At 40.0% G+C, this 13,952-nt stretch overlaps 1 protein-coding gene across 6 annotated transcripts in view; it reads left to right on the top strand.

The window, feature by feature from the left end:
* LOC121956816 (myocardin-related transcription factor A-like) overlaps positions 1-13,639 on the top strand; it is a 45,173-nt gene extending 31,534 nt beyond the window's left edge. For all 6 annotated transcript variants that reach the window (XM_042505209.2, XM_042505208.2, XM_088091281.1 and 3 more), the window contains 14 exons: positions 38-204; positions 1,248-1,364; positions 1,794-1,862; positions 2,002-2,186; positions 2,337-2,523; positions 3,530-3,782; positions 3,944-4,098; positions 5,023-6,000; positions 6,195-6,392; positions 6,891-7,004; positions 8,395-8,520; positions 8,659-8,742; positions 9,824-9,872; positions 9,974-13,639. In XM_042505209.2, coding sequence (XP_042361143.2) covers positions 38-204; positions 1,248-1,364; positions 1,794-1,862; positions 2,002-2,186; positions 2,337-2,523; positions 3,530-3,782; positions 3,944-4,098; positions 5,023-6,000; positions 6,195-6,392; positions 6,891-7,004; positions 8,395-8,520; positions 8,659-8,742; positions 9,824-9,872; positions 9,974-10,527 — 3,236 coding nt within the window. In that variant the 3' untranslated portion in view covers positions 10,528-13,639. The remainder of the gene's footprint in view (positions 1-37; positions 205-1,247; positions 1,365-1,793; positions 1,863-2,001; positions 2,187-2,336; positions 2,524-3,529; positions 3,783-3,943; positions 4,099-5,022; positions 6,001-6,194; positions 6,393-6,890; positions 7,005-8,394; positions 8,521-8,658; positions 8,743-9,823; positions 9,873-9,973) is intronic.
* The last annotated feature ends 313 nt before the right edge of the window (positions 13,640-13,952 follow it).

The raw sequence follows: 13,952 nt of genomic DNA, 5'->3' as shown, positions 1-13,952 counted from the left end.
TAAATATAAAAATTGTTCTCTCTCCTCTCCCTTTCAGAGACACGGTTTCCAAAGCCTTCAGGTGATAACTCGTCATGTGATGAAGACAGCAATTACAGTTTGTCTCCAGAGCAGCCGATGAGCCAGGAGTCTCCTCTGAGCCTGTTACCTCTGCCCTCTCCACCAGAGACGCAGGCTGGGAGCAGCATCCCATCACCAACACAAGTACGATACACAGTGAGAGTAGCATGTTGTGCATCAGACATGCAAGATTGTAAAAGATGAGTACAAAGTTACAACATTACAACAGATAACTGTTATATAGCATCTTTCTTTTCACATCAACACTCTGACACAGGAATTTTGATTTATCTTCTCTAGACTACTTTGGGGGGATATATTGCCCTGGCTGATTTATTAGTCTAGCTCTAAATAAGTCAATGATGTAACCATCAGTGGTCATTTTTGCTCACTTAAAGAATTATTTCACTGCTGGAAATATGGCCTTTTCATAAAACCAGGCTGCAGTAGACAGATGCAGATGCTTCTGAAATTGATGCCACAGAGAAAACACATAAAAAGGACTGTGGCATTTGCTTTTGCTCAAGAGGTAGAAAACCTACAACTACCAGAATGCACTGCACCACAGTGGACCAATACATGCTCCTGCTGGTAGCTGACGTAATGCAAACCGTTTGTATTGCATTTAAACAGTAAGCTAAAATATGTTTCTGTAAACATTTTAGGTGAGAAATAGGCAATGTAGTTAAAGTATCTTTGTTTGTATTTGGTCAGCGCTGCTTAGTTCAAAACTCCCGATATTACAGATAAACAAGGCATTGATATATGTTTCTTATACTATTTTAGAAGATAACTAGGCAATACAAACAGAACCTTAAAATAAATACTGATCAATACTTCCTAGTTTTATCGTTTTATCAGAGTTCAAAGAGAGGGGCGGGTCTGTCTCTTGAGACATTTTTCATGCTCTGTGTCCATGATGGTGACATGGGTGGTGGGTAATTAGGTGGGGAAGTAGAGCCTGTAGTCTGAGCAACAGCCCAAGAGCCACTGAAACTTTTCTGGATGACATGTTTTGCATCTATGGAAGGAGTTTTGCTGAGGTGGAAACAGGGAGATCTAGGCACTGGTTAGATGGAGGATGAAGTTCACCACAGATCATTTACACAAACTACCCACATCGTTATGATACAAAGCTGGTTGAAAATCAGCAAAGCGTTCCTTATTTTTTCCATCTTATCCACTAGGTCTCCCCTCCTGCACCTCCCTTCCCCCCAATCTCTGGCCCCTCCCCCTCATTCAAGCTGACCAATGGGACAGCAGCCTCATCGATCCAGAGGACAGGGGTGACATTACAGATAAAAGTAAGTGACCTTTGTCAAGGTCAGCCAAACATTACGTGTCTCATAATTTGTGAAAGAAAACGTGCAAACTGTGCTTGATGTTCTGATTTAAATTTGCTCATATCAATAATTTTATATTAAGAAAGAATCATGTACCTGAGCCAAGAGTCAAGTTGCTGGTTATCATATGAAGCACGCCCTATGTTAGATAAACGACTGTGATAGGCCCGCCCTGCTAGGTCAGTTGGAAATATGTCTGAATGATAAAGGGACTAGAACCATCAGCCAAAGCAAATAAAACATGAGCTTGCAGATTCGACTTGCATTTAGCAGCAAAAAAATAAAAACCCAGAAGTTGGTAAAGAGGTTAAATACTCGTCTTGCATTGATTTCTATTGTCGTTGAAAAGTTTGCAGTAAGCACTTACCAACATTTCTCGTTTTTTTTCAGCCCCAGCTGAAACTAAACTCTGACCGCTCAGCGCAGAAACACAAGAAACCAAAAGACAACAAGCCAAAGGTAGATTTCTGCTTCTGTTTTTAGACATGTGGACAACACTGATGCTAAAACTAAACCCACATATGAACCTGAGAGAAAACACATGAGTCACAGAAGCAGCAATAAAAATGTGTTATGTTGCTAATGTGTTGCCTTCTAGATTAAAAAGTTAAAATACCATCAGTACATCCCTCCCGACCAGAAGGGAGATAAAGAGCCTCCTCCCCATCTGGACTCATCTTATGCCAAAATCCTCCAGCAGCAGCAGCTCTTCCTGCAGCTCCAGATCCTCAGTCAGCAGCAGCAGCACTATAACTACCACGCCATCCTGCCTGCACCACCCAAGTATGTTTTTTTTTCGTCTTTGGTCAAGCTTTTAGTGATTAGCAACACCTGGGAAAATCAGAATTCAAAACTTAGTGGGTGCATGTGTTGACACATTTAACAATCTCAAGACTTTAGAGATCACTATCCTGATCCCGTTCTTTCCAACAGACCTCAGACTGATCAGCAGCCACCTTCTTCTTCCTCCTCCAATTCTACAAGCACCTCCTCCCCTGGTCAACTTGTCGCTGCTCCTTCAACAGCTCCCTCCAACCAGGGTGGTCACAACCGTCAGAGTTCAGCTCCTTTAGGTGGCACAAAACCAATGTCTCTTCCTCCAAACCTGGATGAAATGAAGGTTAGCTGCACAACATAATACAAATCCCAGAGATCAGCTGAGCTGAAAGAGACCATGAAACCTAGTGGTGAAGGAAAAACAGCCAGTGGCCAGCTGGCAGAGAGAGACCATGGAGAATAACATGTTTTTTTTACATCTAAATCTGAATTATGGATTTATTTTGACCAAACCAGAGCTGCTGATTGCTGGACGTTTGAATATAAAGTGTTTTATGATGAGTTAACGATTCAATTAAACCTCGTCAGTCTTCTGTGACTGAGAAAAAGTTGGATTCAAAAGGTGTACAATTGTTTTTCTGTTTAATAAGGAAAATAAGTGGGCTTCTATTGTGTTTTTATTAGTCTAAAAAGCTTGAAGTAAGTAGAACACTTATCATATACCATATACTGCTGTGAAATTTCAGGAAGGTGCAAAGGGTAGGAAATATTTTAATTTTTCCAAGCCTAGTTCAAGAGTCATTAGCAGTCCATTTAGAGTAGACCTGGATCAACAGATTCATCCACCTCGCGATTCAAATTCCTCAAACTGCTGCTGAGGAGAAAAAGTAAGTGTTTTGCCTGCATTGCATTCACAGATCCGCAAAATTGCCATCAGCTGCAGACACACATATATTCTATTTTTTATGTTGCTTTTGTAAACACTGAATCCAAAAGAAAACTGCATGAGTAGGTCATGATCCATATCTTATGTCTTATTTTCTCAGTGCAGTGTAGAGCAACAGCTCTCTCGGCTGTCTACATGCTCTGACTCAATGGAGTAACTGGTGGATGGAAGCTGGCATATGTAAAAGATTCTCTGTTAACAAAACTCTGTCCCAGAAAAGCGGCCTGCCAGCTCCGAGCTGACAAAGAGAGGGACATTGATGGATTATTCTGTCTTTTTGTTTTCCCTCATCTTTTTCCCTTTGATCCATTTCAGTTTTCTTCTGGTATTTATCCTCATCTCTTTGCTTTTCCTCGCTCTTGTCCGTCAGTCTCAATTTCTCTGTTACTCCGTCTTCTGTCAGGTCGTAGAACTGAAGTCCGAGTTGAAGCTGCGCAGCTTGCCAGTCTCCGGCACCAAAAACGACCTAATTGAGAGGCTGAGGACCTACCAGGAGCTGAATGGAGGCAGCGACACTTCCTCCTCTCCGACAGCAGGGGGTACCACAGGGCCAGGGGCCGAAGGAGCAGGGAGATCCTCCAAATCTGGTGCAACCACCAACAACACATCACAACAACAGCAACAGTTTCAGTGCTGTCAGACGTCATCACTGACCGGTCAGTCGAACAGAACAGAACACTTCCTCAATCACCTCGCCTCACAGGACTGTTTATTCAAGTGTTTAAAAATAAAATAGAGCTAGAAAACAATGTCAATAATTTATTTTCTTGTACTTTCTGACCAATTTCGTAACACTCTTTTTTTAACCTCTGTATAGCTGATGCAGGTAGCAGCGTGACCACTCCTCAGCAGCTCATGACACATGGTGGCACTGCCTCCACCCCAGCTGTCTCGCTCACCCCCTCTGACCGCTCACCAGGCGTCATGAGCCCAGAAGATACCGGCTTTAACAGCGACCCCTTGGGAGAATTGGTCAGAATTTTTGTTGGGTTATTGTTGTAATCCATTGACTTAGATAACCCCATCCAACACATTAAAGTAGGATAATTAACAGTGTTTCTGATTCTGCATGTTGAATGATCTTCATGCTAAAGTAGGGACATAAAATATTCAACACTTCCAGGTACACAAACGTCCACCTAATTAAACTTATTTGTGTGTACTAAATGTACCTCCATTTTCACTAATGAATATTTGACATACTAATTTACAAAAATATAATTATTGCATTCTGAGACACAATTAAGTTGTAATTAAGTGTATTTAAATATTTTTTTTCTAATAATAGAGGACTTTTTTGCCAATTAATTAGACCCTGGGTCTTCAACAGGGGGTCTACGATTCTAGGGAATTTAAATTCAAATTAAATTTGTTATGTTTTGTTTTTCAAAATTGAATTATGTCTGAAAATACACATTAACATGAGTCCAACATATTATTGGTAAAGATGAGGACAAAAGAAAAATGTCAGTCAGTGCCCCACTTGAAAGTCTTACCGTGATACCTCTGACATATATTTATGCATCAATTACACACTTTAAAAAAAGGAATATTAAAATCAAGTTCATGTATACTTTTTTTTTCATTTTGTCTCAGATGTAGCGCATTATAAAATTTATTTACTTAGCACAGGAGCACCAAGACCCAATTGGTTGGCAGTGCAGTTAAGGTGCGTTTGACCCTTTGTGGGTGCTTTAAGAATTACACAGCTCCTTTTTGTCTTATTTTTGCACACTTAGCGGCTGCAAAAGCCGCACAATCCTTTGTTAATTTGCCCATTAGTCTTGTTTTTATGTACTAAGGGATGTGATTTTTATAGTCACAAAATCTTGCACAATTGTTTCTCCTGTCAGAGTTTCTTACTGTATGTTTGTCTATTATAATTTTGCTGTTCAGATGAGCTCCCCTCTGAGCCTCCAGCCACGTACAGCTGCTCAGCTTGCAGCCAACATTAAAGAAGAGCCGAAGTGTTCGACCCCAGCACCTTGTCAATTCTCTTCACAGCCAGCCTCTCTGCAGAAACACTGCCCGGTCTCATCACTAACCACTACAACATCAGCTCCAGTAGACAAAGACAGGATGCTGCAGGAGAAAGACGAGCAGATAGAAGAGCTGACCCGGATGCTGAGGCAGAAGCAGAGGCTGGTGGACGTGTTGAGGATGCAGCTGGAGCACGGGAACAGAGGAGCGCCAGAGCCGCTGGTTCTTCTAAGAGTTAAACAAGAACCCCCTGATAAGCCCAGCGTCCCTGTCTCATTCCCGACTCCTCCACCATCCATTTCGCGTGAGATGGATGTTATCAAGGTAACTGTCAAACAGGAAGCCATGGAAGCAGGGGAAGTTGCGAGTGAGGCAACAGTGCGATTACTAGACAATCATAGATTACCGCAATCTTTGACCCAAACTCAGGAGACACAGCAGCAGATTCACGTCCAAATGAAACCGGAGCAGACGAACACACAGACAAAACAACAACATGTGTGTCTGCAACAAACTGCTCTGCAGCTGAGACAGCATCAGGCCATACAGAAACTTTTGCTCCAACAGCAGCACAACATTCACAACCAGCAGCAGACGATTCAAAACTGTCAGACGGCAGAGAACCTGCGGACCCTTTCTCAGCAGAGGAAGAAGAAATCTCACAAACAGCAGCTCAAACAACTCCAGCAGCAGCAGCAGCAACTGTTGCAGTCACAACAGCAGCACCAACAGTCAAAACAACATCAGCAGCAGATGCAGCTGAAGCAACAGATTCTACTGAAGCAACAGAAGTCGTTTTCACAGGAGCAACAGCAGAATAAACAACTGCAGCAAATCCAGATTCAGACCAAGATACATCTGCAGCAACAACAGGTGCAGCAGCAGACAGCACAGGTCAGGAATGAGTTTTATTATGTCATTCACACAACACAGTCTTTTGTTCTTATTATAATACAGAGAATATAACGAGAGAGATAGACCAGCATTGGATTAGTTAAATCACAAGATAAACTGCATTGTTGAACATGCTGATATGCAATATGAAGCAAAATTTCTTTTTATAAAACCTACTATGGGTTATTGTCCAGGTGTCTCAAGCACACCTCAGCCAGCAGTCAGCCTCAGCTCCCTCTTTCCCTCGGGATCATCTCAAGAGCGACTCCACACCAACTCTGGTCTCCGACTGCAACGGCAACCACTTCTTGATTGCACTGACCAATCACATCACTGAGAACCAAAGAACTGATGCACCTGGGAACAAAGCAACCAGTCAAATCACACTCCAGGTACCTGACTCACTTTCAGCAGTACATTTAAAGCTGGGGTAGGCAGTTTTATTTTGGCCTTATTGGGCAAAAATACCATAAAAATGTATTAGCATTTTGTAATTAAAGTGCAAAAAATGGTCAGCTTGGAGAGGCTAAAGACAGAGAGATGGAGCTGCATTACAGTTTTAATTTTCAAATTCTGCCTCTTTTTTTTTTTCTTTTTATGCCTGCCCCAGAGTTTAAAAAATCTATATTTTTTAAGCATTTAGCATATATAAGAATGTGTGTTTTGAACATACCTCTGATAATGTTTAAGTATAATCACAGGTTAATCCATGACCAAATAGGAGGTACATGGTCTACAAATCACCAATTCCAGTATTATGGATCAGAAGTACAGTTGTGTGTGAATACAAAGAATGATTCATAAAAAAGCAAATTTCTGCTAACGCACCATTTTTATTATTATATTCAGCACTTTACAGTACTAACAACAATGTTTACATTTTTCATCAGCGACTACAGTCGACTCCGGCCAAGCTCCCGAGCCACAAACCTGTTCAGCTGCCTAAAGCTGATAATCAAACCAAACAGAGCACGCACATGGGATTTATGAAACGAGAGACAAAGGTGAGCTTTAAACATTTAACCATGCTAAAACTGTTTGCATTGGAAGAACTTCTTCTGTAGCAAAGTATAGTAGCAGTTTCATGAAGAGCATCCACAGTGATTGTCTGTAGTAAGGACATTGTTTCTTGGCCCTTGAAACCTGGATCCACATAACTTTTCTTGTGCTGTTTTCAGACGCCTTCATGCGTTTAAACCTTTAATACCTGAACAGATTGGTTTGATTTTTTTTAGAAAACATGATGGAAAAATCAATAAGCAAATTGGCATGAAATGTCCTACAAATTGCAAGAAATATGTAAAAGATGACAAGAAAATTACCTGAAAGTTTGCTTTTTAAGACTTTTTACAGGTCATTTTCTTGCTTGTTTTTATTAATTAAATTTAATTAAAAACCTGATAAAGGAAATAAAATATATAAAAATTATATAATGATAATAATAATATTACTTTTTAAATTTTCTTTTTAGGCAATTTTCTTTTAATTTTTCATGCAGATTTTTTGGTCATTTCTTAAGTTGCTCATTGCTGTCAATGTTTTTAAAGGAAATCAAGACAATTTTTCAGGTTTCAAGGTTTTTTTTATGGTTTTAGTGCAATAAACAAAGTTACATTCACCAACATTGTATTTGGTTGGTAGTGTAACTGATAAATCAGTATCTGAAACCCAAAACTATCTGCTCATCTAACCATGAGAAGAAGTGAGAAAAAGTTTGTTTTTTCTATCTAGCTGAACAGAAAGTTTCTATATTGAGCATTTCTGCCACTCAGCAGCAAATGCGAAGCCTTAAAACATCTCTTTTACACATATCATGGACCCTTATCATACTACATACACACTTTTTCATTTTCAAACAAGCCCCGAAGCCCCTGAGCCCCTGCAGTCACTGCAGCAATAACACAACAGTCTGTTAATGCTCCATAAAGAGAGAGAGACATGAGAGTAAGAGACAAGTGCTCCAGTGAGTCCAATAGCAGCAGAAATTAATGATGTATGCTGCTGGAAACAGTGACAGCAGTCTTTGATAAGAGTGTCTGACACCAGCCCGATGCTGATTATTATTGCTCGGCTAATTACTCTAACGACATCTTCATTACTATGATGTATGTTGTTTAACAGAGGGCGAACAAAAACGCCGTCGCATATTTCTAATTGAGATGGGCAGTATCTCTCAGGGCGTGCAGGTGTGCTGCAAAGTGTCAAGATTTGGTGGAGCGCTGTGTGCAGATTGCACATATTGCTGTCATCAGCAGTCTTTCCTGATCTTTGCACCCCTCTTTTCGCATAATGAAATTCACGGTTACTGAAATAACTGGCACTGCTGCCTGTGAGAACAGCTCCTCTGTAAGGAGAACTCATCTTTTCACTCTTTTTAATGACTTAAAACCGCAGAATGAGGGACCTCAAGTATCTACAGATACACCTCAGCAGGACGTTGCTCAGTGTTTGTCAGCACCTCCCAACCTGCAGCCTTTCTTCAAGGACCAGGAGACTGCTCCCTCACCATCACCTCAAACTGTGAGTAATCTCCTGATGACACGGATCATCTTTACAATATGACTGGATGATACAAGTCACCTTAATGGTTTCAATGATCATTTTTCAAGGTTTTTGTGATAATTTTTCGCTCTTTCACTTCATTCTCTTCTCCTCCAGGAGTTGTGTCCGAGTCTTGATGTCTTGTTTAGTCCTCTATCTCCAGCTTCCATTAAGACAGCTGCTTCATCGCCTGATAACAAAGTATGACACACTGCATATCTGTGTCAGTGCGCAAATTGATTGAAATTTTCCTAATCCAAATTATATTATATTATAACCTATGTTAAAGGGGCCGTTGCTCCTAAGATTAAAAATATATATATATATTTATATTTCCTCTGACCTGTGCTGTTTATCAATCTGTATTATTTTGATGTGAGTTGTCATGTGTTGGAGATATCAGCTGGAGAGATGTCTGTCTTTTCTCCAATATAATGGAACCAGACGGCACTCAGCTTGTGTTGCTCAAAGCGCCTAAAAAATACATTTGTAAAACTCAACAACAATGTTGCTTCGCAGAAATAGTGACCCAGTTACCCAAGATAATCCGCAGACCTTTTTATGAATTTTATGAAGAACTATTTTCTCTCTATCAAACTACACTTACCAACAGTGTCAATGTGCAAAAGGAAGTGTGCATCTACTCATGGACAAGAGACAGCTGACAGCGCGAGATGTAAACAATATTTGCTTCCTCCTCGGCTGAGCTGTAACGTTATCTAGCTCCGTGATGCTAAGTGAACAGTCGAAGCTCCCTTCTGCTCGGTGATATGGTCTGCAGGTATCGTTTGGCAGAAAAAGGAAACAGCTGAAATTGCTCGGTCTTTGGATTATCTTGAGCGACCAGGTCATGATTTTTGTAAAGAAATGTTGAGTTTTCGATGTATTTTTTTAGAGCTTTGAGCACCACAAGCCGAGTGCCATCTAGTTCTATTATACTGAAGAGAAGACAGACGGCTGATATCTCCAACACTCGACAACTCACACCAAAACAATCTAGACTGAAAGATAGCACTACAGGTAAGAAGAAAAATATGCATTTATTTTTTGGGTAAACTCTCCATTTAAGCCAAGCTATGTTACTCCGCATCCCAGTTGGATATTGTTATTTAACAAAATTTCACATTTCACCTTCAGAGCTTGTGTCACATAGTTTTGTGAACTTTACATCCAGTTTTGAGGATAATATGTTTCCTCTGTGTGTGTGTGTGTGTGTGTGTGTGTGTGTGTGTGTGTGTGTGTGTGTGTGTGTGTGTGTGTGTGTGTGTGTGTGTCCCCTCAGGATACAGAGCATGAAGATGATTTTATTGACATCATTTTGCAGACAGGAGGTAAGAGGCAGTAACATTGTCTCTTCTCTTTGTTGCCCCCAAGGTAATATTTAATGTTTTTAAATCCTGTGTTGTTGTTTTTTTTTTGTTTTTTTTTTCAGAAATGTCCACCACCTTCAAACCAGCACCAGACCCTTCTCCGGACCATCTAAATCCACACTCGTCTCTTCCTCCCTCCCCACTCCAGCTGTTGCTATCACCCGCCATCCCACCCAGGTGTGACACCCCAAAGTCGGCCCCGTCGGTGCAGTCTGAGCCTCAGACTCTGGCCGACCCGACAGAGGAGAAACAACACATCAGCAGCGCCGGAAGTGGACGCCTAGAGGACTTTCTCGAAAGCACCACCGGTAAGCCTCTCCTGGGGGTGGAGCCTGGAGGCCTGTTGACGTTAATTGATGACCTCCACAGTCAAATGCTGTGCACCCCCAGCATCCTGGACCATCCCTTGTCTCCCATGGATACCTTCGACATGGCAGCGGAGGGGGAGCAAGGGCTGGACGGTATGGACTGGTTGGACGGTATTGAACTGGTTGGAGCGAGTGGAGAGGAAACCCCCACACTGGCCCCACTCTGCCCCCAAACACCCTCTAGTGTCTTTTCCACTGACTTCCTGGACAGTTCTGACCTGCAGATACACTGGGACTCCTGCTTGTAGTCGAACACAGGACTCGGTTGCACTTCGCTAGTTACACACATGTACAAAAACATTGACTGCTGAGGCTTCAGTATCTGATTAGAGCACTCTTTCTCTGTCTTCTCACACTCTGGTGTATTGAATCTTCAGGCACTTTGACCTTTATTTATTTAATTGACACTCTGGTGTATTGATTCTTTGTGCAGACACTTATTAGGCAGGTTCCTAAATCTGTTCTGGCTTCTTCAGCAACAGTTTGATGACATGTTAGAGGGACTGATGTGGATTTGGACCTGATAGCTGATGTGACATTTTAACTGAGCCATGAACTTGTTGCTTACATACGTATACATTAATTTAATTTTTTTCTTGACTCCACGTTACAATGAAGGAGTAGATTGTTTTCTGTGACCTTTGTCTAATTAGGACTGCAACTCCTTAGTTGCCCTTTGTTGTAACGATAATCAATAGTTTACCACTACAACTAATCAATAACAAAAGTTAAGGTAAAGACAATGATTTTCTAGTAACATCATAGTTATAGGATGAACTAGAGATGTTTGCAGACAAGCTGCCCACTGACGTGGCCATATTTTGAAAGACGTAATTTGAGGTGTTTTTTTCTGATTCTGTTTTTCGAAACATTGTGACAGTGTCCATGTTTTAGACATAATTTTGGTTCTTGTGCAGGTTACAGCACTGGAAGTTTTACTAGAGTTTGTATCCTATGGGACATTACAGTACAACTGTATCATTTAAAAAGTTATGATACCAATGCCATTGACAAGGTGATACCGATACCATTAATGAGTGACATGGGCTGAAAATGATTTTGCGATATTTTTAGGCTATATCTCGATATGCAATATATATCTCAATATTTTTGAATATCTGATATGAGAAAATCTAATACCAAAATGTTGTGGGCTAAATATCTATTGATATTTCAACGATGATGTAAGGTTGACTATCGGTGCTCTCACAATTAATCTCATTATTTACACCATGAGATTTTTGATAGATGATCTGGATATACTATAGTATGATGTTAATGTGGATATAAGTGGGTAAGGACAAATATATTGACAACACTTTAATTTGTAGTTTTATCATGTTTGAGAAAGAGATTTGCAAGAAGTATCATGAATTCTCCTCAGTTAAAAAAAAATACTGAGCACTTCGCAGCAGTCAGTGTTAATGACTGTGTACTCAGGATGCTGCGGTGACAGAAAAGCACACAATGTTTCTTTGTTAGAATGTATGAGAGTGTATTAATATGACTTATCGCAGATAATTTTAAAAGATAAAAGAGTGTTAGAGATATGTCATAGAGATGCCTGCCTTCTCTCTAGTATAATGAGACTTGATGGCAACATTTAAAAGAAAACTCAACAGCAATGTCTTTTTTCAGAAATCATGATCCGATTACTCAAGATAATCCACTGACCTTGTTGTGAGCAGTTTCATGTAGGAACTATTTTCTTTCTACCAAACTACACCCAGCAACGGTATCACTGCGCAGGGGGAAGCATGCAGTACAATGGTCCAATTTATCTGGGACAAAGGCTTGATATTAAAGAAATATTTGATATTTTTGCATTTTTTTTAAATAGAATTGCACTGTGAATACTTAACATGTGAATCCGAGTGTCTTCATGTTTGTTTCTTTGACAAAATGCAGCTTTATAGCTTTGGTGAATATCTTTGGTATGATATCTTCTGAATGTAAACAGATTTTGTTGATGCGTCTTACGTGAACGACAATGCTTCGACATGCAGTGTGGTACCAACTGGTTACTGTGCCAACTTTGAACACTTTAGTCTTGAAACCTGCCCTATTGTGGTTTCACTCTCTTTCTATTTGAACTCGTTTTAATGCACAATATGAAAGGAGAGAGAAACTCCGGCAGCTTTATAGATTCTTTACGAATGCCTCCTTCATTAGGATTTTTGTAATATTTTGTTTGTCGCTCTTTATGGTGATATTTGGCTCTCCTGTACTGCATCAGTACTTTTGCCAATGGGGATTTTTATCCTTTCCCTTTTTGAGATTTGATATCCGTTTGGGAACTGAAATGTATAATAAGATGCATTTATTTGTATAGGGTTTTTTTCAGGGTTTTTTTAGCTGTGGAACACTCTGGTAAAACAGGTTTGTGTGTACTGTGACTATTTCTGACAAAACGTCGGTATTTTAAATCCAAAATATCTCCTGAGAAAAAATTGGAATCTTACTGCAAACACAGACACATCAACACAAGTTCATTTTTCATTCATGCAATCTTTTTGACATCATTTTTCATTTTATGCATTTGTCTCTGTAGAAATACTTCAACATACGTCAGGTTTTTTTGTTTGTTCAGTGGAATCTCCTCGATTTTCCATCTGTGCTCTTATAATCTAGCTGCTTAAAGGTTCACAGGTTTCAATCTCCCTTTGTTGATACTGTTTATTGAAGTGTGCCTTTCAATGAAAGTCATGTGAAAAATGAGAACAGTAACAAAACTCATCAGTTAATTAATACAAATGCAAACCAAAACGGATTTATTCATTTTTTAGTTATACTACTATTTTTTTTAAGATTATTTTGGGGGGATTTTTCCCTTTATTGATGGGACAGCTGTAGAATGACAGGAAACGTGGGAGAGAGAGGGGGAATGACTTGCAGCAAAGGGCCACAGGCTGCAATCGAACCTGGGCCGCTGCAAAGGCCTCAGCATATGAGGCGCACACTCTGGCACGTGAGCCAGAGGCCGCCCCAGTAATACTACTATTTAATAATAATAAAAATAATTTTTTAATGGAGTATCCAGTAAATAGTCATGCATCGTTAGCCAAACCTTGGTGAAATACTACAAACTCATGTAAAATCACATGTGCCTGATTCACTCACTCATTATGTGATTGAAGGGTTTTGACTGCCTGGCATGACTCTGTCTTTGAATAATAAGAGTCTGTTTTCTGCTGTTATTATTCCTGTACATGTTGAGCCGCTTTGTGTAAATGATTGTGAAAGCATTCGCAAATATTCATCGGACGATTTGGGCAAATTGTTTGAGCTTTAATTATGCTTTGGGTTTTTTTTTTCTAAAAACAAAATATTTGTTAATAAAAGAAAGGATAATTAAGTGCCGACTATTTCAGTAATAAGTTATATATGGTTGGTATATGAAGCTTCATCCAGGAGTCAGTTACAAGCAAACCAGCAAAGACTTTACTTTATGAAAATGTTACTGGCACATAACCACATTGCAAAATGGCAAATAGACATTTTTACCCTTTACTTTTGCACAAATTTGCCATAAGAGATTAAATGGGTTAATAAGTGAGCTTTAGGGGTGCTGAGAGGGTTATTTTGTTGCTGTTGACTAGGCTAGCTGTTTCCACCTGTTTCCAGTCTTTATGCTAAGATAAGCAAACAGGCTGTTTGCTTTTTGATTTCAAGA

This window comes from Plectropomus leopardus, chromosome 18 (assembly GCF_026936395.1).
Source record: "Plectropomus leopardus strain MGB_pleo_1.0 chromosome 18, ASM2693639v1, whole genome shotgun sequence".
Classification (NCBI taxonomy): domain Eukaryota; kingdom Metazoa; phylum Chordata; class Actinopteri; order Perciformes; family Serranidae; genus Plectropomus; species Plectropomus leopardus.
The sequence above is the reverse complement of the archived record's forward strand: the minus strand, read 5'-3'. Positions and strand labels throughout refer to the sequence as shown.